Genomic DNA, 20,619 nt, shown 5'->3' on the forward strand with positions numbered 1-20,619 from the left:
GAGTCCACAGCAGCATCACGGGGTGGGCAGGGGGATTCTGAAGAAGAATTTTGAGGGCAGCTGTGGAAATGACGCCCTTTGTGTAATTTCGTATGACAGTTTGGGAGTCAGATAAAATGATCTGGGGGGTAGGTAATTGAGTTAGGGCAAGGGCAATGGCTGCCTCTTCCGCAGTTACCGAGGAGGTGGTGGCGACTGTAGCTGAAGCCTGAGGGATTGTTGGAGAAGCGCCTACTACAGCGAGTGCGAAGGCAGGATGGGTGGGGTAGGCCGCTGCGTCTACGTAGAGAGTATGCTCAGAGGAAGGGTAGCGGGAGAGGTGTGCTTGGGCTCGGGCTAGACGGCGTCCGCGGTGGTAAGCTGGATGCATATTTCGCGGGATCGGCTTAATTTGGAGACGCCCGCGGAGAAGCCGGGGGATGTGCGCTGGAGGATCTAGTATAAGCGGGGGGTTGGCATGAATTCGATCGAGGATCTGCCGACAAGCAGGGTTCTGGGAAAGGCGCGTAAGCTGGGCCAGGCGATGGGCTTCGATTAGTTCGTCTATGGTATTATGTATACCAAGCGCGAGGAGTCGTTGGGTGGGTGCGTGGGGGGGGGGGGCAGTAGCAGCACGGAGCGATAGGCTCTCCGAAGTAAGGCATCGAGGGAGGTACGTTGAGATGGGGTGAGCTGTGCGTACGGGAGGTGATAGCAAAAACGGCTCACCAGGAAGCACTGCACAATTCGCAGCCGTTCTAATTCCGTTAGCCCATGTTTCCTAGACGTGATACGTTTAATGAGACGAATAGTCTGGATGGTGTGAGTGCGCAAAAGATGTATGGTGTTTGTGCTGCTCCTGTTGGCTTGGAGATGCATGCCGAGAAGGCGAAGCTGGGAGACCCGGGGGATTGGTTGTCCGTCCAGCATTACCTGAATGGTGGTCAGGGGAGTGGGTCTAATTCTAGGTGGAGGAAGGAGTAAGAGTGCTGATTTAGACGCCGAGCAAGTCAAGCCTACTTGTGCAGCAAGACGGGAGACTGTGGCAGCCCCTGCTGAGAGTGTGGCCTCTATGTGGGCGTCGCTGCCTTGCGTGACCCAAAGTGTAATGTCGTCCGCGTATATTGTCGAGTGGAGGGACGGTACATTTTCTAGAGCATTCGCGAGAGGGAGCATGGAGAGATTGAATAGTAGAGGCGAAAGAACGGCCCCTTGGGGGGTGCCTCTGTTGGGCATGTCGAAAATGTTTGATTTGACGGTGCCCAGTCGGAGAGTGGCGGTGCGATCAGTGAGGAAATTGCGTATGATATATGTGTATGTTCGATCGCCTAGGTGCAGTGTGTTGATGGAGCTAAGAATGGCGGAGTGCCCTACCTGATCAAATGCCTTATGGAGATCTAAGGCGAGGATCGCCGCATAGTCTCTGGTGGGGGGGTGTTGTAGAATATCATGGTGGATTTGCAGAAGGGCGTCCTGTGTGGACAGTCCGGGGCGGAAGCCTATGAGGTTGGGGGGAAAGAGGGAATGTTCTTCAAGGTGTGCTGATAGCCGATTATAAATGACGTGTTCGAAAAGTTTTCCGAGGCAGGAGGTGAGCGAGATGGGTCGTAGATTGGACAGTGCGAGAGGTTTGGCTGGCTTGGGAATCAAAGTGATATCGGAGTGTTTCCAACTACGAGGTAGTGTACCAGCATTCCAGTGTGCATTGAAGAATTGGGTGAGGTGGTCTATAGATGTGTCATCCAGATGGCGAAGAATTTTATTCGAGATTTTGTCCGGGCCGGGAGCCGTTTGCCGTCGAAGGGCGCGTAATGCTGCCTCTACCTCCTCTCGCGTAATTTCAGCATCTAGCTCCGAATTAGGGGTGCCGGTGTAGAAAAGGGGGGTGGAGTCAGAAGGAAATGGCTTCGGGATGTATAATGAGCTGCACACATTTGGGCATAGAAAAAAGAAACAAGGGACAGTATATGACAGAACACCCAATATCAATCGAAGTAGCGCAACAAAAGGCCACTGAAGGCGATAACGGCAAATAAGATACACCATACAGAAACATGGCTGGCTACTACCGCAGAGCGCATGCGCTAGGTCATAGTCCAATATCACTGCACTAAACAAAATAAAATACAATGACCGATAACACGATAAAATACAATAAAACGGCAAAATATGATAAAAATGCGATTATACTAAAAATATTACAGATAACATTACAGAATATTACGCTTGACAGCCAACGTAACAGGTGGACAAACAGTTCGGAGTTGTGTGAAAATGCGATAAATACTGGAAAAATAAATAAGAAAAAAAATGTCCCAAATATGAACTGGTGTATTGCAAGAGTCCAGAAAACAGAACAGAATGCAAGATATATGGTTATCAGAAACATAGCTAGCCGTTAAAGCAGAGCGCATGTTCTCTGCATTAAACGGAACAAGTTCCTTTATGAACGCAATGTAGGCAGAAATCAATACTAGCAGAAGATCGGACAGCCGATGTAACAGACAGGCATCAGATCCCAGTTGCATCGGATAAGAAATACGTGAAGAGGCTTCGAGTCGAGGAAGTTATAACATCGATATAAAGTGTAGATAGCTTATTTAAAAACAATGCAATGTTAAACTATGCAGACTGATCCATATGTCGTGCGGCAAAAGCGGGTAATCCATGGGTCATGTGTTCTCGTGTCATAACTGTAGCGGCGCTCTTCCAGATTAAATAATGCTACATAATCAAGATTTCTGTTTCGAATAGCAGACCGGTAAGTGCAAGCGAGCCGGAAAGGATAAATCGAGGTAACTGGTAATATTTCAAACATCTTAAAATATTGGATTGTGTGAGCCCTAAATGGAGCATTCGCTATTATACGGATAGCACGCTTTTGGCATACACTTTATTTGTTCATATTTGCATTTGATGTTGTTGCCCGTACCATGTGGCCATAATTAATGGTAGATAAGAACAGTCCATTGTATATTATGCGTTTTACTGAACTGAATCATGCGTTCTTTAATGATAGTTTTTAGAATGCGCCGTTCTTCTGGAGCAACTTCCAGAAAACGACTACAAGATGTCGTTTCACGGGCCAACCAGTCTACTGCTTCGTTTCCAAGTACTCCTACGTGGGAAGGAACCCACTGGAAGCGAACGCTAAGTCCGTTTTCATTTAGCTGCTGAAGGAGACGTAGGGAGCGTTGGCAAGTTGTTTTATCTGCGAGAAATCGAAGCTGCAAGAGTTGTAGGGCTGACTTGGAATCCGTTAGAATTACCGCACGCCGCACGCGAAGCGATTTGATCTTTTTCAAGGCCGCCTCAATCGCTGTACACTCCGCCGTTGTTGATGACGTCAAATGGTCAATGCGAGCCGCCCACGAAGCGTTCATTCCGGGAATTACAAAGGCCGCTGCGCTGGTATTTAATTCTCTGTCGACAGATCCGTCCGTAAACACGTGAACACAGTCTCAATACAACCAGTCCAAGCGCTCAAGTGCTAACATTTTAGCTTTAGCAACTGGTGTAAAAATCTCTTCGAGCGAATGCCCGGGATGGCGAGCTGACACTCCAAACTCTCGAAAGACCACGGTGGTTCCAAGTGATGTTAATTCCTCTGCCGTTGCGGCAGAGAGCGCTCAGAGTTTTGAGTGGCTCGTGTATGCGAGATTCCACCCTTAAGCGGAGACGCCTGAGCAATGCCTTTACGGCATCAGACTCTCCCAGCCGGACGAGCTGCAAGAGCAACCGCTGAGACGCCTATTAAGCAGAGCTGGGGAAAATGGGACTCGTCATGGACCTTTTTGTTTTCCGCCACCTGGGAAACTCCTAGGGATATCTTAACGCCCTGTCGGTGCAGTGCTTCCAGACGAACATACTGGGACTTCGAGGGAGACACAACAGGTATTTGGTAAAGAACCCGACTCAGGATGAGTGTCGAGTGGAGCCGAAGCATAGATGACGGGTGCCTCCCCCAGTTGGTTATGCAATTCGTCGAAGCACATTTAGGCAGGGTGCGAAGGACGCGACAAGATACTCACCAGCCTGCCTCTAGAATAATTTATAGTCGATGGTGACACTGAGAAACTTCACACGATTAGCTTGCCGGATTGGCAAGACACCTAAGGTTTACTTAGGAAGCGTAGCTTTCCGTTGCCTTTCAGCAAACAAAATAAAGCAAGATTTTTCCTCGGAGACCGGTTTACGGAACGAATGCTCTCATAGCCAACCGCTTCTGTTGATATCCGGAGATCCAGATACATATTTCGTCTGCATATATTGATAAGTGCACTGACTTGCAATATTTTAGAGCAAAGCTTTCTACCTCTACCAGCCAACGGTTCTTTCGTGGCGTGCGGGACAAGAAACTAACAACGCAGCTGGGGAGGGGGAGAGCTGTTTTCACTCACGGAGCACAACGTATATGGCGCAGCGAACGGTTACCCAGCATTCCCCACGCGCTGGAGCCTGCTCCCCAGCGGGCGCGTCGGCGGGACACATTCCGTCGGCTTTGTCGTCTGCTTTTAGCGACGGTTGTTTTTGGCCTGTTTTGGCTCAGCTTCGCGTCCATTGCGCGCTTTATTCACACGGCTTGATTAACTTGTTCGACAGCACCTCCTGGGTAAACCGGGCCCGACGGAATTAAGTGGTTGTACACCAAAGATATGTTAAGGATTGGTTTGCATGACGGGGAAACAAAATGTAGAGATCATGTATAGACATCTAGCCGCGAGAGCAACGCTACCTGTTGCGTACTGCTTACCACGAATGGGGCTCCGTTTTCTAAATTGGTGAATACCAATTCGGTTGTGTTTTAAGAGGTACTACAAAAGGCGAAAAAATCAACAGGTTTTGTTAAATAGCGATTATAAAAGTTCCTTCAGCTCTCGATTCTCAAACTTACTAAATGAACTAGTTTAAATAGCAAATCTGTTGGGCAAGTTGGTGCATTATGATAAAAAAAAAATAGAGCCCGTCTTGGACAACGACGGTACAGAAGGACGACGGGGCAAGCGCTTTTTTTGAGTAGTTTAAATAGGTATAAATGGGAATCACTAAGCTCACATGCCTAATTGTTTCGGTGTCTGCGCTTGTGTCGCGCGGTGGTGTAGCCTCGAGCTAACACATTACGATGGTGGCTAGGTTCCGCTGTCTCACCCTTCGAAAGACGCTCCTCTCCGTTGTCTTTTCCCCGACTCACGGCCGGGCTACAGCGGCGGCGTCCGTCCCTCTAGCCCGGCTGTGGCCGACGCTGCTGCGTTCGGGACGCCGCATCCGCGAATTCCAGGTAACGGCTGGCAGAATCTCTGGTTTCACTCTTTGTAGAGGCATGTGTGTGTTTTCAAGTGACGCCGCATCGGCAATTGTTGTGAGTGTCGTTTAAAGCTTTGCTTTCCAACCACCTTCACAGCGTGGATTGGAGCCATTTTTTTAAGTCTCGAGGGAGGCCCGCCATACCACATTGAAAAGTGTAGGGGACGGAACAATCACCTCGCGATACACTTCTCATCATCATCATCATCATCATCACCAGCCTGTCTACGCCCACTGCAGGGCAAAGGCCTCTCCCATTATTGTCCAATTACCTCGGTCCTGTGCCAACTGTGACCAATTTATCCCCGCAAACTTCTTGATCTCATCTGCCCATCTAACTTTCTGCCGCCCCCTGCAACGCTTGCCTTCTCTAGGGATCCAGTCTGTTACCCTTAATGACCGGCGGTTATCTTGCCTTCGCATTACATGCCCTGCCCACGTCCATTTCTTCTTCTTAATTTCTACTAATATGTCTTTAACACCAGTTTGCTCCCTGACCCACTCCGCTCTCTTCTTGTCCCTTAATGTTACACCTATCATTTTCCGCTCCATTGCCCGCTGAGACGTTCTCAATTTAAGTTGAACCCTCTTAGTGAGCCTCCAAGTTTCTGCCCCGTAGGTGAGTACCGGTAAGATGCAGCTGTCATACACTTTCTTCTTCAGCGACAATGGTAGGCTGCTATTCATTATCTGAGAATATCTGCCATATGCACCCCACCCCATTCTAATCCTTCTAATTATCTCTGCCTCATGGTTGGGATCTGGGGTCACAACTTGGCCTAAGTAGATACATTCGCTTACCACTTCCACTGCCTCGCCACCTATCTCAAACTGCTGTGCTGTCCCGAGGTTATTGATCATTACTTTAGTTTTCTGCATATTAATTTTTAGGCCCACGGTTCTACTCTGTTCACCCAGTGCGGAAAGCATGCTTTGCAATTCGTCCCCCGAGTTACTTAGCAAGGCAACGTCATCAGCAAATCTGAGGTTACTGAGGTATTCTCCATTAACCCTTACTCGCACGTGTTCCCAATCCAACGTTCTGAATACTTCCTGTAAGCATGCTGTGAATAACATTGGAGAGATTGTGTCTCCTTGTCTGACACCCTTCCTTATAGGTATTTTACTGCTCTCCCTATGGAGGATGATGGTAGCTGTAGACCCATTGTAGATATCCTCTAGTATTCTTACATAATGCTCATCTACCCCCTGGTTCCGTAATGCCTGAATGACTGCTAGGGTTTCGACCGAGTCAAATGCTTTCTCATAATCTATGAAGGCTATATATAGGGGTTCAGTATACTCAGCGCACTTCTCTATCACCTGATTGATCGTGTGAATATGGTCCATTGTTGAATAACCTTTACGGAACCCTGCTTGTTCTTTAGGTTGACTGAAATCTAAGGTTGCAGAGATTCGGTTAGCGATTACGTTGGTAAATACCTTGTAGACGACTGACAGTAAGCTGATCGGCCTGTAATTTTTCAAGTCCTTCATGTCGCCTTTCTTATGGATTAGGATGATGTTCGCGTTCTTCCAAGTTTCCGGTACCATTGCGGTCATTAGGCATTGCGTATACAGGTTTGCCAGTTTTTCAAGTACAATATCTCCGCCATCCTTCAAGAGGTCTGCTGTTATCTGATCCTCACCAGGTGCTTTGCCCCCTTTCATTTCTTTCAAAGCCTTCCTTACTTCTTCGGTCGTTACTGGTGGGATGTCTATCTCCTCTGAACTACTGTCTCGTTCGGCATTATCCTGTATGTCCCGGCTACTGTACAGATCCCTATAGAACTCCTCGGCCACTGTGACTATTTTATCCCTATCTGTGATGACATTGCCTTGCTTATCCTTAGGTGCATACATCTGATTTTTCCCCACGCCAAGACGTCTCTTCACTGCTTTCAGGCTACCTCCGTTCTTTACAGCGTATTCGATCCTCTCCATATTATACTCCCGTATGTCAGCCGTCTTGCGCTTATTGATTAACTTCGACAGCTCGGCTAGTTCTATTCTGTCAGCTGCGGTAGAGATTCTCATGGTTTGCCGTTTCCTGATTAGATCTTTCGTCTCCTGTGAAAGTTTACCAGTATCCTGTCTAGCCATAGTGCCCCCGACTTTTACTGCACACTCCGTGATAATGCGTGTAAGGTTGTCGCTGGCTTTCTGTGTCGTAAGCTCGGCTTCCTCGTTAAGGGCGGAATATCGGTTCTGCAGCGCGATCCTGAATTCTTCTACTTTACGTCTTACTGTTAGCTCATTTACACTTCTAGTAACACGTAAAACGTCCCCTAATCGCATTTGTATGGAGCCACCCATGATGAAAGCGTGCACGAAGGGGAGAGCATTTACTTTAACTCACATTTTTTGCAGCTTTGTTATGATGCGGCCTTGTAGGACATTGTCGTAGTCTTTGAAAACGTCAAAAAACAGAGCCAGTGTTGAGAGTCTATAAGTTCGGTGCTGTTGGACATGGCTAACAAGGTCGAGGACACTGTCTTGTGCGCACAAACGTTGCCTGAAGCCAGCCATGCATGGCGGAAGCTTTCTTTTTTTTTGAGCCACGACATCAGCCACCACTAAGTCACTACATGAGCCACCACTGAGCTTTTCCATGAGCTTAGCCCCACACGATGTAAGTGAAACGGGCCGGTATGAGGCAATGTCTGCCTGATCCTTGCCGGGCTTTAGATGCGGTGCTACCCATGCAAGCTTCCACAAAGCGGGAATATTTCCAATATCCCCCCAAAATTTAAAATACAGAAGGAAGTCTTTTTTGCTCTCTAAATGCAAATTGACAAGCATTTGTTTGTTTATGATATCATGACCCGCTGTGCATAATCGGCTCAAACTCTTCAGTATGGTCAGCAGCTCCCGGAAAGTTATAAGGGAACATCCATGATAGACGAAGGCACAGAAGGTAAACGACAGGCCGGGCTCCTTGAATCCTCAGAAAAGCTGTCAGCAAAATCCTCAGCCAAGGCATGGAGTGTCCTGTTATTATGTAGGGCTATAGCGATGAACGGCTGGTACAACCGCCGATTTCCGGAAAGCCCATTGACAACGCTCTAAATGGGTTTTGCCGGGGTAAAGACGCTTGGAGAATCGCAGAACGCAACCCACTGCGGTCTCCATAATTTCTTTGTGCAACGCAGAATCACCGAATTCGACATGTTAAAACAATTCTTAAGGGATACGTCTTCTTTGTGTCGTGTTAACTGACGTTCAGTCCGAGAACTGGCCAGCTCGAGCGCCGAAGAACACCTTCGGCTGATTCACCGGGCTGAGACGGCTGGACGCTCCAACGGGGTCTTGGACTGAGGAAACCGACCACTTGCCTCTTTTTTTTTTCTTTAATAAAGTTTTCTCTCTCTCTCTCTCTCTCTCTCTCTCTCTCTCTCTCTCTCTCTCTCTCTCTCTCTCTCTCTCTCTCTCTCTCTCTCGCCGTGCCACACACAAGTTTCTAAGCTTGAGGTCCGGTGGTGAGAAGTGGGCCGGTAACTTGAGCATAGTAGTTGCTGCTGTCTTTCCAGCGATCATGGCGTCGAAGATATCGCCATCAGAATGCTCACTTCCTCTCTATACCGGTCCTAGTTGACCACACTTCCGATCCTTCGCTCACATTGTTGAAAACCGGCCGCAACAATAAAAACAGGGAAATGATCGCTGCCCATCCGATCTGGAGCAGTGTCCCAGGTTATGTGCATATCACTAGTAAGCAGTGATAAACCTATGGCGCTTGTAGAAAAAGGAGGCCGGAAGAAGGTGTGTGACCCTTGTTTGCAATACACAACTCCAGCCGGTAGACAACTTCAATTAGGTGCTTCCCTCGTAAATCTGTTTTCTTGTCACCCCAGAGCGGATGGTGCGCATTCAAGACACCGCAAATAATTCGCGGTGCTGGACAACGGGCACAGAACTTTTCCAAGAAATACCTCATAGTCATGTGTGATCGTGGGGCACGTACACAGATGCGACAGTGAGTTTCCGGGTGCCCATCTGGATTCTCACAGCCCCAATATCAATGGTTTCAATGCACAGGTCGCTCACAGACAAAGATACTTGGGGGATTCCGCGCGAACGTATAAAGCAGCACTCCCTCCTGGAAAAGTTGGAATACAAGCGTTCTTATGACCCACGTAGCCGGATAGCGACATTTTCGTGGGTAATCCTGCTTCTGACAAAGCCAATATCGGTATAGGGGATTTTTTCAAACACAACTTTAGATCCGATAAATGGTTATATTGGCCGGTACAGTTCCGCTGTAAAATCAAGGGCACTTTTGAAGAGCGGGTTTTGTTCTCAGAAGTCATTTTGCTTTATCGAAGAGTGCTGTGAGCTACTTAATATAACAAATTCTAGGGCGAGTATGGCTTCAAGCACAGTCTTTCTTGAGCTGGGAGGCATAGTTGCAACGTGGGACCGTAGGGCAGCAAACAGGACTCGAAGAATCTCCTTGCAGTCATCCACTTTGCCTTCCCGGGCATCATATATATCGGTCTCCTTGGTTCCTGTGCTTTGGGCCTTTTTATTGCTGCTATATACTGATTAGAAGGCGATTTTTAGGCAGTCCATCGATTAACATACACAGGTTTTTTCGCTGATTTATATAAGCGCTTCTTCTTTTTAGAAAGACGCCTTATGTGTACAGTGTACAATGGGGCGTTGTAGTTAGCAATAACTGTGCTCACAGAAATATGTCGGTTAGATAAATCGTGAACCGTCACTCGAAAGAAACATGTCCCAGTTAGTTTATACACTACGCTGATCGAAACATTCTAAGAAACAGTGGAGGAATTAACACAGCTCGTTAATCGCTGTGAAGTTTGCCTTCTTGTAATCGCGAATAGTTTTTGCTTTTTGAATGGCTTCCATACGGGATATGTTGACGCGGAAAAATATCAATAAATGGTTTCTCATTCAGTGGGCGTCGCTATGATTTAAAGGTCAAACCTTAACCTATACGCCTGTTCACTGTTTCTATACTGCACGCAATCCCCTAATATAAGCGGGAAAAGGACAGTTTCGACTCCACGCTTTGTTAGTTTAAAATGCTGCAACCTTTGCTTTTTCAGGAAATGTTACTTTCGACGATGACCTTGAAAGTATCAGGAAGGAGGCACAGAAACTTCATACAAACGGTGTGAAAGTAGTCATCGCAGTGACGCACTGTGGCTACTCCCGTGACATAAAAATTGCGAAGGAAGTACCTCATGTAGACCTTGTCGTCGGAGGCCACACAAATACGTTTTTGTACACCGGTAAGCGCATGTTGCCTCTTCATGAGCATTTTCTACTGTTTAACATTGTTACTTTAACCGAGTACTTGAGAATGAGTGGCGAGAAAGTGAAAACTAAGTTGCGGGAGTAAACAAGACAGCATAAAAGCGAAGCGAGGACTTGGTCGGCTAAGACAAGATGAAAGAATACAATTTTAGATTATAAAAGCATACGGTACAAGATAAAAGCATACAAGATAAAAGCATACGAAACAGCATAGGCTGTTTCCACTGGTCCCCCGCTGCTTTTTGTCTACCTGAGAATAAAAATGTTACGACCACCACCACCACCAAAGCGGCTGGAAATGAGCCTTCCTTTTTCAATAGGCATATCAGGCCTGCCTACATAAATATGGTTATCCACTTAAATACCTCGATATACTGAGTATTGACGTGCCAGACATGCAACAATAACGTATTTTTAACGTGACCATCCAGCTTGCAAATTACGTTCGATCGTGTATGTTCAAAATGAACAACTCGTTTGGATGCTACGATTGTTTGATTCCCGATACTTTAGACTTGGTGGCCAATGCCACAGAGACACGTCAAAAGATTTGATAATTTTAATCTAAGTGCGACCATCATGTAGGCGTGGCATTGGGCTTCGGTAAGTCATTACATGATGCACATCAGTCGAACTTCCTCCCAGTAATGCAGTTTTTTTTACCAATGTTAAAACGCTGTTCGATATATTCAGCCTAAGATACCACCAAAGACACGTATGAAGTTGTGTCTCACAACTGTGGACATTCTTGTCCTGGTTATGATAATCGAGACAGAAAAGACGTACTATTTCAACAGTAAAAAAGTTATTTAAAAGTGACCTAAGTAACCCCCTAGATACATAAAAGTATATTTACGGAAAAGCCGCCATACTCTGACTGCGCTAGACAAGGAAAAAAATCTCCCTCCCGCCGAAAGCATTCGGAAAGTGTAGTTCTTTACGCACGCGACTAACACAAGCGACATTAGGCACATAGAGTGATATCACAGCATGCGTGTGCTAGGCAAAGTTGCATATTGTGCTGGGTAACCATTATGGTAAGTAAAGCTGTATATTTCGGTGAGTAAACCATAACGCAGGGTAAAATCGCATATCCAGTATACCGCCTGGGTTGTAGAAAAATGGACAATTGGGCTAGTTGGTAGCTGTTCATCTCGAAGGTGGAAGCGCTCACAAAACAGGGACGAAAGTAGAAAGAACAGGGACGAAAGTAGCGCCGTGTTGTCTTTGTTCTTTCTACTTTCGTCCCTGTTTTGTGAGCGCTTCCACCTTCGAGTTGTAGAAAAAAAATGAGAGAGTCGCTCCCGAAGTGAACCTTTATTTGGCGGGAGTTATTTTTTTTAAATTTGTGCCGTCATTGTTTATCTAACCAATTCTAATAGTTTATTAATTGTGTATTTTATTGTTTGTCGAATTACCTTTTAATTTTTTAGCACCCTTAAAGACAGCACAATTGCGAGCATTAATCCGCTGTACAAGTTGCACCATTGACCTTATTCCTTGCGCTGCGCCAACTGTTATCGGCGAGCTTCACATAACCGCTACGCGAATCTTCACGTCTAAGGCATATACGCTCACGCATAAAATTGCAAGTCCTTCTACTGAGGGGCGTGCAAGTAGTAGCCCCCCAAAAGTAGCACATACTTACAGATGTGTATTGGCCAATGCTTACCTCGGGATTTCAAAGGTGAAATCCTAATATTTCAATGTTTGTGGAGCGCGTGGGGTACGCAAAGTCGTTGTAAGGTGCACATACAGTAAAGCCCGCTTATATCGAACACGGATACATCGAATTATCGCCTATATCAAACCCTTGTATAATTCTGGTAAAAATTATATGCATTTAAAACTTTTTATATTGAACGCGATTTTGCTCACAATGGATATATCGAACTCTCCCGCGCGGAATTTTTCGCTCTGATGATGATGATTATTATTATTATTATTATTCCTATTGGTTTCCCCTTTGAAGCGGGGTGATGACATGTCATCTTACCAGAAAGGACTAATATAACGATGTTTTACACTCTTGGTTTAATACTAGCGCTGCTTAGGGCAGGCACTAACGCTGATTAGGCCCGAAATACTTTCTTTTCCCTGTTACAGGTGGTAACTGTCCTAGGCAATATTCCCCTCTCTGCTTTTCGTCCCCCAGCATTCTAATCTTCTTTTCGTCCCCTCGACAGCCTTGAAGTTAACTTCCTCTGTGATACCCTTAAATCCTAGGGCTTCTGGAAGCCCAATATTCCCTTCATGTAGATTTGGATGGATACCCTCACATTCTAACACTCTGTGCCGCATAGTTTCTGTTTCTTTTCCACAGACCACACATACCCCATCATTTTGTGAATACTTCCCCACAAAACTCTTCGTTCGCAGGCAACCTGCTCTAGCCTCAAAAAGCAAAGCACTGCCCTGGGAATTATCGTAGAAATTTTCCTTTCTGATGTTCATCTTCTCAGCCCTGTACATCTCTAATGACGTTTTAGCTTCCATTTTTTCCCTCCATTTATTCGTTTCAATCTGCCTTGCCTCTTTTTTGGTTACCTTGGCTGTTTTGGATTCCCCACTGTTCTTTCTGTATTTCATCGTTAGCCTTCTAGTCTTTCTTAACCACTGCGTGTCCACGCTTTTCAAGTATAGGTACCTAAAAACCTTAGCTGCCCACCTTCGTTGATCCATTGCCCTCAACCTCATCTCAAAGCATATTTTACCCTGAGCTTCTTCAACTTCAAACGACGCCCAGCCCATATCTCCCTGAACTGCTTCGTTAGTTGTTTTTCCATGCGCGCCTAAGGCCAAACGTCCTACCGTTCTCTGGTTTACTTCAAGGCCTGATAGAACGTCTAATTTTAAGCAGAGTACAGCATTCGCAAACGTGAGACCGGGAACCATTACTCCTTTCCACATTCCTCTTACTACTTCATATTTGTTATACCCCCACAGAGCTCTATGCTTCATTATAGATGCGTTTCGCTTTCCCTTAACCTTAAGTTGCTCCTCGTGAGTACTTAAGTAGTTATCTCCTTCGTTTATCCACACTCCCAAATATTTATATTCCTTCACTCTAGGTAATTCACCTTGCTGGATAGACACTACGTCGGTGGTAGCGTCATTGAAAACCATTATTCCTGATTTTTTTTGCACTGAAATTTAACCCGAGGTCAGTGGCTTCCTGGCCGCAAATATTTATTAGCCGCTGTATATCGGTTTGGTTATCAGCTAAAAAAACAATGTCGTCTGCGTATAACATTCCCGGAATATGCTGTTGTACCACTTCGCCTTGCAGCATATGGGTTAGGCTAAACCCTACTTGACTTTCTTCCAGTTTCTTTTCTAACCCTGCCATGTAAAACATGAACAGTATTGGGCTCAATAGGCATCCCTGTTTCAGTCCCCGATGGATGTTGACCTGCTGGGCGCATTTCTGTCCTTCCCAAGTAAGGTGAACTCTATTGTCTTTATAGATTGCTATAAGGAACTGTACTAACTCGTCATCTAATCCCTGGAGTTTTAGCATTCTCCACAGCCGTTCTCTGTTTACGTTGTCATATGCCCCTTTAATGTCCAAGAACGTAATCCATAGTGGTCTATTCTGTGCTTTCGCAATTTCAATGCATTGCGTTATCACGAACAGATTGTCATCCAGTCGCCTGTCTTGTCTAAATCCATTATGCAGTTCCCCAAGTATTTCATTTTCTTGAACTTCTGATCCATGCTTGAATTTATGATTTTATCGCCTGCATTACGAATCTATACACCACTGACGTAACTGTGAGTGGTCTGTATGAATCAATACTGGCTTTGTCTCCTCTGCCTTTATATATTAAATTCATTCTACTTTCTAACCAGTCCTCTGGTATTTGTTTGTTTTCTATCACCTTATCTATTGCCCTCATAAACGATTCCTTACTTTTAGGTCCAAGTAGGTTTATCAGTTGCATTGGTATTCCGTCCGGGCCCACTGCTGTTTGGGGGGAAACCTTTTGCTCTGCTTTTTTCCAATCAAGGTTGCCCAAACTTATTTCCCTTTCCGCAGTCTTTTGTGGCGCTGATGTTATCAGTGCAGGTTTCCCTACCACTATTGTCCTAAACTTCTCACTAATCACTCGATGAATATGCGCCAACGCGTGCTCTCCTTCTAAATGTTCCCCCTCTTCATCAATCAGAAATTTTTGATGGTTATCTTTTTTTGAGCTTAGTAATTTTACATGGTTCCAAAACTTCTTGGATGCGCTTTTGTCCTTCTTCCGTATTTCTGCCATCCATTGTTCGCTTTTCTGCTTTATCTTTGCTTGCACCATTTTCTGCACTTCTAGTTTTTTCCCACGGTAGACATCCCACTTTTCCTTCACTACCTCCGGTTCCATATCAGTTCTTTTTGCTTCTCTATGTTCTCTCGACGCCTTTCTTCGCTGGTCAATAGCCTCTTTTATTTCCTTATTCCACCAGCTTCTCGGCTTTCTCTTCCCTTTCCATCGGTTTCGTTCCTTTGCTTCATTCATCTTACCCTTTATGAACGCAATCATTTCGTCGTAATCCCAATTTTTGCCTGGGTATTTATTGATTTCATCTTCCATTCTATCAGCGATGATCTTTAACTGCTCATTATTCAAATTATTTACTCTTATTGTACCTATTTCCGCATTTGTCCGGGTTGCGCCTCCAGAGTGCAAGCTAAACCGCTTGTGGTCGCTTCCTAAGCTGTCTGTTCCATTTTCATCTATCCTCATTTCCCGCAGCCTTCCGTATACTGTCTCGGATACTAAACTGTAGTCTATGCTGGACTGTCTGTTACCGCTTTCCCACGTTATTTGTCCGTCACACTTGCTTTCCGTGTTTACTGTTGCAAGCCGGTTTTCCTGGCATAGATCTATCACTAGAGAACCGTTGTGGTCTGTGTATCCATCCAAACCTTCTATATGGGCATTCATATCTCCAACTATGATTATTTCGCCCGAATCTTTGAACTCGTTAATATCTCTTCTTACACAGTTTACCATTTCCTCATTTTCCTCCCTAGCACTACTTCCGGTCCACAGATACACCACTCCTAACCATGTATTTTTCCCCTCTATGGTGCCTCTAACCCATAGATGCTCTTTACAACTTTCATGCACTCTCTGCCAGTCGGTCCCTTGTTTAATGAGCATACCGACACCTCCCCCTTTCTTCATTCCTGTGGTCCTGTTGCAACTTTCCCAGACATAATTGTCTATGATAGGTGGGGCTTCTAGGTCCCGGAGGTGAGTCTCGGCTAAAGCGTACACGTCTATTCCTTCCCGTTCAAGTTGCTTTTGAATTTCCACCCACTTATCTGGCTTTCTGCCTCCCTGCATATTTATGTAGCTGATTAAGCGTGCTGCCTAGGCGTGCGGCAGGCTTTCCCGCAATACATCGGCGTGCTGCGGTGGCGTGGGTCTCGCTTGCGACTCCCCAGCGAGCTCGGGCGCGTCCAAACCGGCCGTGGCAGAGTGGACCAGCACCACGCATGCATGCCGTTGTTTATGCCTTTGGAGCCGAAAGCGCCACATTGGGCGCTGCGGGCTGTGGTGTCACCACAGAACAGGGAGGATTTTGTGTCACCGAACTTCGAGTCCGCGCCACTCGCTGCGCGCACTTGCTCGGCTCGCCGGGTTCGCCGTTACTCGCTTGTATCCATGCTTGTCTCCGCTCTGTCGAAGACGCCGAGGACTCCGTACCGCTTCCGAGCACGAGCGAAGCCGTCGCTGCGGTGGCCCTGCTACGGCGATACTGCAGTGCCATTGAGGGCAGCGGTCTTGTGCTTGTCGACTGTTCAGATACCATGGAGCAAGCAGTCACCAGCAACGCGTTGTGCTCCAAGAAGCAGGCTACACTCACGCAGTTCTTCCGCCCCAATAAATTAATGTTTTCTTACCCAGAAAGTGTCGTATCAATAGTGAACTGCAGGGTGGTAAGAGCTCAGCGCTAGCTCGTGACTCCGTCGGCAAGATTGCTCTCATATAACGTTTTTTTTGCTTTCTATATCGAATTTTTGCTATATCGAACTATTTTAAAATTCTCGCGCTGTTCGATATAAGCGGGCTTTACTGTACTGGCCCAGATGACAAGAGCGCGCCGGAAATGGGAAACAGCAACGCTAGAGGAGGGCACACCACTGCATCACGTCAATACCAGCCGCCCTGAGAGGCCAAGTTGTCGACGGGGGAGAACGGGAGGCTTCTAGCGATGGCGAGAGAGAGGAACGAGCTTTACCAGAAAGGGCTGGTGTAAAGCTCTACCCCAAGGTTAGACCGAAAGTTCAACAGAAGATCAACAGAAGGGCAACTAGAGCCTTTCGCCTTCACATCATAAGTCTTACACATCTCCCGTAACATTGTTTTTTCATTTCGTGCGAGTACCAAACTTGCACAGTATTACATACTCACAGAGCTGCATACACTCCTAGTGGTGTATTGGCTAGCGCGTACAACCGCGCTTTACAGCATCTTGCGAGCTATAAGGCTCACGCAATGGGCGATGCTTGTGGTGTGAACACCACAGGCATCGCCCATTTTGAAGGTATACACCACGCCTGGAACAGCAAAAGCAGGCATGGCGGTGGCGGTGAGCGCGACAACGGGCGGCGCTGCGAAGTGCGTCTCCGTGACGTTTATGGCATTTGTTGTCTGCTTCGCTCGAGCTCTGTCTCCCTGCTGTTTCATTGCGCTCGGCTCATGTTTGATGCTTGTCCGCGCCAGATTTTGCATGTGCGTACTCATTATCCTAATAATAGACTTCAAAAACGCATACACTAGCTAAACGCGTGATTTAAAGTATAGTTTTAGATACCGCTCCGGAAGAAATATTTCCGGCGTCGCCCCATTCCTTGCGAAGTTGGTCCTGTGCGGAGCGCGAAGAGTAGGAGCTAGGCGTCAGCTTCTCTATTCAGCAGTCTTTCGAACAAAGGGAACATCCAGCTGCTAATACCCGAAAACAGCGAAAATCCAAGACCAAAACAAATTTCAGGCCTTCGGGGCTGTCGGCTTTGGCAGAAGGCACTACGATTCCCGGTAATCGTATGCAAGGTAAAACGTTTTTGCAATCTTGCCGAACGCTCAATAGTATTGTATCACATCACTTTATCTTTTCATGGCACAAAAGTATGCCGACATGCACTATGGGCCGCAAAAAATGTAGGTTGAGTTCCAAATAACCTACTGTGTGTATAGGCGCGTGCTGGTTTTATACCAGGCTTCTAAACAGTGTGAAGACTTTAAGTAAAATGAGTCACGTGTACGATAGAAATACAGTAACACTATGTTGTACAGACCAGGGGTGCTATTCCAGAAGGCTCGAGTTTGAGCGAAACTCGGGCAAAGCGGAGCTGTGGTAATAATAATAAGCTCATGGTAATATTTCGAGGTGGGGTTAAAATGCTTTAAAAATGCGAGTCATGCTATTTGCCGATTACTGAGGTGGAGTAACTTGTCCAGGGCAGTGCGCTCCAAGAAGGCGCAACTAAGGCGTGGCGCATCTTTCAGTGCGTTCTCTCGCTCCAAGGTTCCACCAGTGGCTACTGGGGGCAAGCAAATCCAACTATATTTTACGTCACTTTTACTTTATTGATCTGTATTTCAATACAAGGATCATTTATTTTTATTCCAGGCGTTCATATAAGCTTTTTGTTTAAAATTTTTCTTCCTAAGGAGCCGTTTCTACCGTCGGTGACTGAAGTGCAATCACGTGACTACAACCAACTGGCAAAAGAAGAAAGCGGGTGATGGAAGCGCACCACATTCAATACAGTTGCTGCTTGTATTACGTGATCGAAACCGTCCGCTTTTCGATACAAAATTTCTTTGGGGAACTCAAGCCTGCATACTTGCTTTTACGTAAGCAGACGGGTTAGGTATTACCAACTTTTTTTTCGGGTACATTGTACTTGCATCTTTTTTTCGTGCTTTCGTTTCTTTGTCTCTGCGTGTTCCGGTTTGCAAGCAGACTGGAACCTGCCGCAGCCTCCCTAGAATCGGGGTTCTGCGAAGGTGGTATGCACCTGTCCTACTCCGTGACATCACGTTCAGGCGTCACGCGCACGCACTATTCTACAACTGTTAGTTTTCAAATTCACGGTGTTATGAATTTTGCGAAGAGGGAACAGTAGCTTCTCAATACTCTATATTTCGGGCTAATTCCACAAGTGGCCATGTACTACGAAGGAAGGAATAGCCACGACAACTTTTCAGATTTGTTCGCTTTATTTCCTTTTGCTATTCACCACTCTTTCTCAACGAAGCTCTCCACAGTCGTTTTTTTATAAAGTTCAATCCTCTCACTCCCCTTTCTGATATCCTGTCATCTATTTATACTGGAGGCCAAGCTGCTGGCCTACGCAGGAGCCCATGCAGCCCATGGCCCCTATATTCCTTCGCGCCCTTCCCACTCTCAGTTACCTTCCCCCTGGCGCAACGTGGTTAATTTAATTCTAAATTCTCTCTTTTGCTCGCTTTCCATGCCCTGATTCCTGCCACATGACTGTGACGCTGAACAAAACGCGTGGAAATTTGCAGGGATCACCCGTGACAATAGACACGCGCCGTTGATTGTTTACGTATACACGTATAAGCTATCCCGCAAGTAACGCAACGCCTCAAGAAAAAAAATTACACCATCTTCCCGCAGGGGAACCCTGAGTAGTATGCAAAGCAGTCATGGGGTCAATTCAAGTGCCCATTAGTTTTCAGTTCGTCGTTTCCGTTAGGTTGAGGTACGTAGCTACCGTTATATTTGCAGTTTGGTTTCCACGGTAACTACCACACTTTTCACTTGCCGGAACTACGAAATGGGAAATTGCGTTGAGCCCATGGCTGTTTCGCATACTACTCAGGGTTTCCCTACGGGAAGATGGTGTAATTTTATTAGATGCGACGGGGCTATGTCCCTCCCTTGTCGTTGTTGCGCCGTCCACACCCCCACTGCGCATGCTCGGCTTGCTGAACGCCCAGGGGTGTCTTGCCCTTTAATGGCTTCTGGAGCGACAGTGTTACCGGTGTCTTCCTGGGCCGACCCGAGATGAGTCGAGCATGCGCAGTGGGGGTGTGGACGGCGCCACAACAAGGCAGGGACATAGCCCCGACCATGAGATGCCGGAGCGACAGTGTTGCCGGTGTCTTCTTGGGCCGGTGAATGGACGGACGACGGACGACGTACGACGGAGCCGAGAGCAAGAGATGCTTTGCATCTAAAACTGTCTGCCGCGCTAACGATGACGAAACGCACAGTCACGCAACGCCTCGTTTGAGACTGTTTTGCGAGCAGACGATAACTGAAGCGCACGCTCCGGCTGCAGACGGACAGACGAGCGGTAGAACCGGCGGAAGCCATGTCCGGCGAACCATGTGAAACAAAGGTGAGGTCATAGAAACGCGTCTTCAGCGATCATATTGCGCACACACCGACTGACTGTCGACTGGTGGCGTTCGATGGTGCGGTTGCCACAAACGCTTCCGTGGAAGGTGCCCGTCGCGTAAAACCGCAGAGCACACAACACTTGCTTTTTGACGGTCATCGAATGAAAGCCCCCTCGAAGTCGTCGCAAACGGGATTCTGTTGCCCGATGACTGCACAACCAACGCACCGAAAAACGAGCTCAAATATTCTCCTTCTGTCGGGGTAGAAATATCCCTGCTACGGTGACCATAAGCATAAACCACGCCGCAGCAGCGGCCGCCACGGGCGTCCCTAGTTTAACTCGGCCGTGCAAAACCATGCCCGAGTTTCCTCCGAGGTCTAATGTCAGTCAAACGGACCCAGCCCATTCGTGGGCGCGGCGTAGCGACAGAAGCCATTCCCATCCATGGCGTCCACTTTGTGTGGGCGTAGCGTCGTAGCCACGAAGTCGTCATTTCATGCACACTAGCAGCGACAAGAACTTAGCACAAAACAAAAATGAAGTCCCCAGGCCACCGTCAGCCAATGATACCCCAGCCGCGGGGGTGTTCGGTCTGAACTGGAGTTCGCTATTGTACCAGCCGATAGGAGAGGACCACGGGAGCCTTCTTCATGCACAGACCGAATCCCTTCCCAACA

At 46.9% G+C, this 20,619-nt stretch overlaps 1 protein-coding gene across 1 annotated transcript in view; it reads left to right on the plus strand.

Moving 5' to 3' along the window:
* Window positions 1-20,619, plus strand: part of LOC144166021 (protein 5NUC-like) — a 97,365-nt gene that overhangs the window by 34,986 nt on the left and 41,760 nt on the right. The window contains exon 4 of the mRNA XM_077695690.1: window positions 10,356-10,541. Coding sequence (XP_077551816.1) covers window positions 10,356-10,541 — 186 coding nt within the window. The remainder of the gene's footprint in view (window positions 1-10,355; window positions 10,542-20,619) is intronic.

This window comes from Haemaphysalis longicornis, unplaced genomic scaffold (assembly GCF_048455015.1).
Source record: "Haemaphysalis longicornis isolate Haplotype H1 unplaced genomic scaffold, Haemaphysalis longicornis Haplotype H1 scaffold_156, whole genome shotgun sequence".
In the NCBI taxonomy this organism is placed as follows: Eukaryota; Metazoa; Arthropoda; class Arachnida; order Ixodida; family Ixodidae; genus Haemaphysalis; species Haemaphysalis longicornis.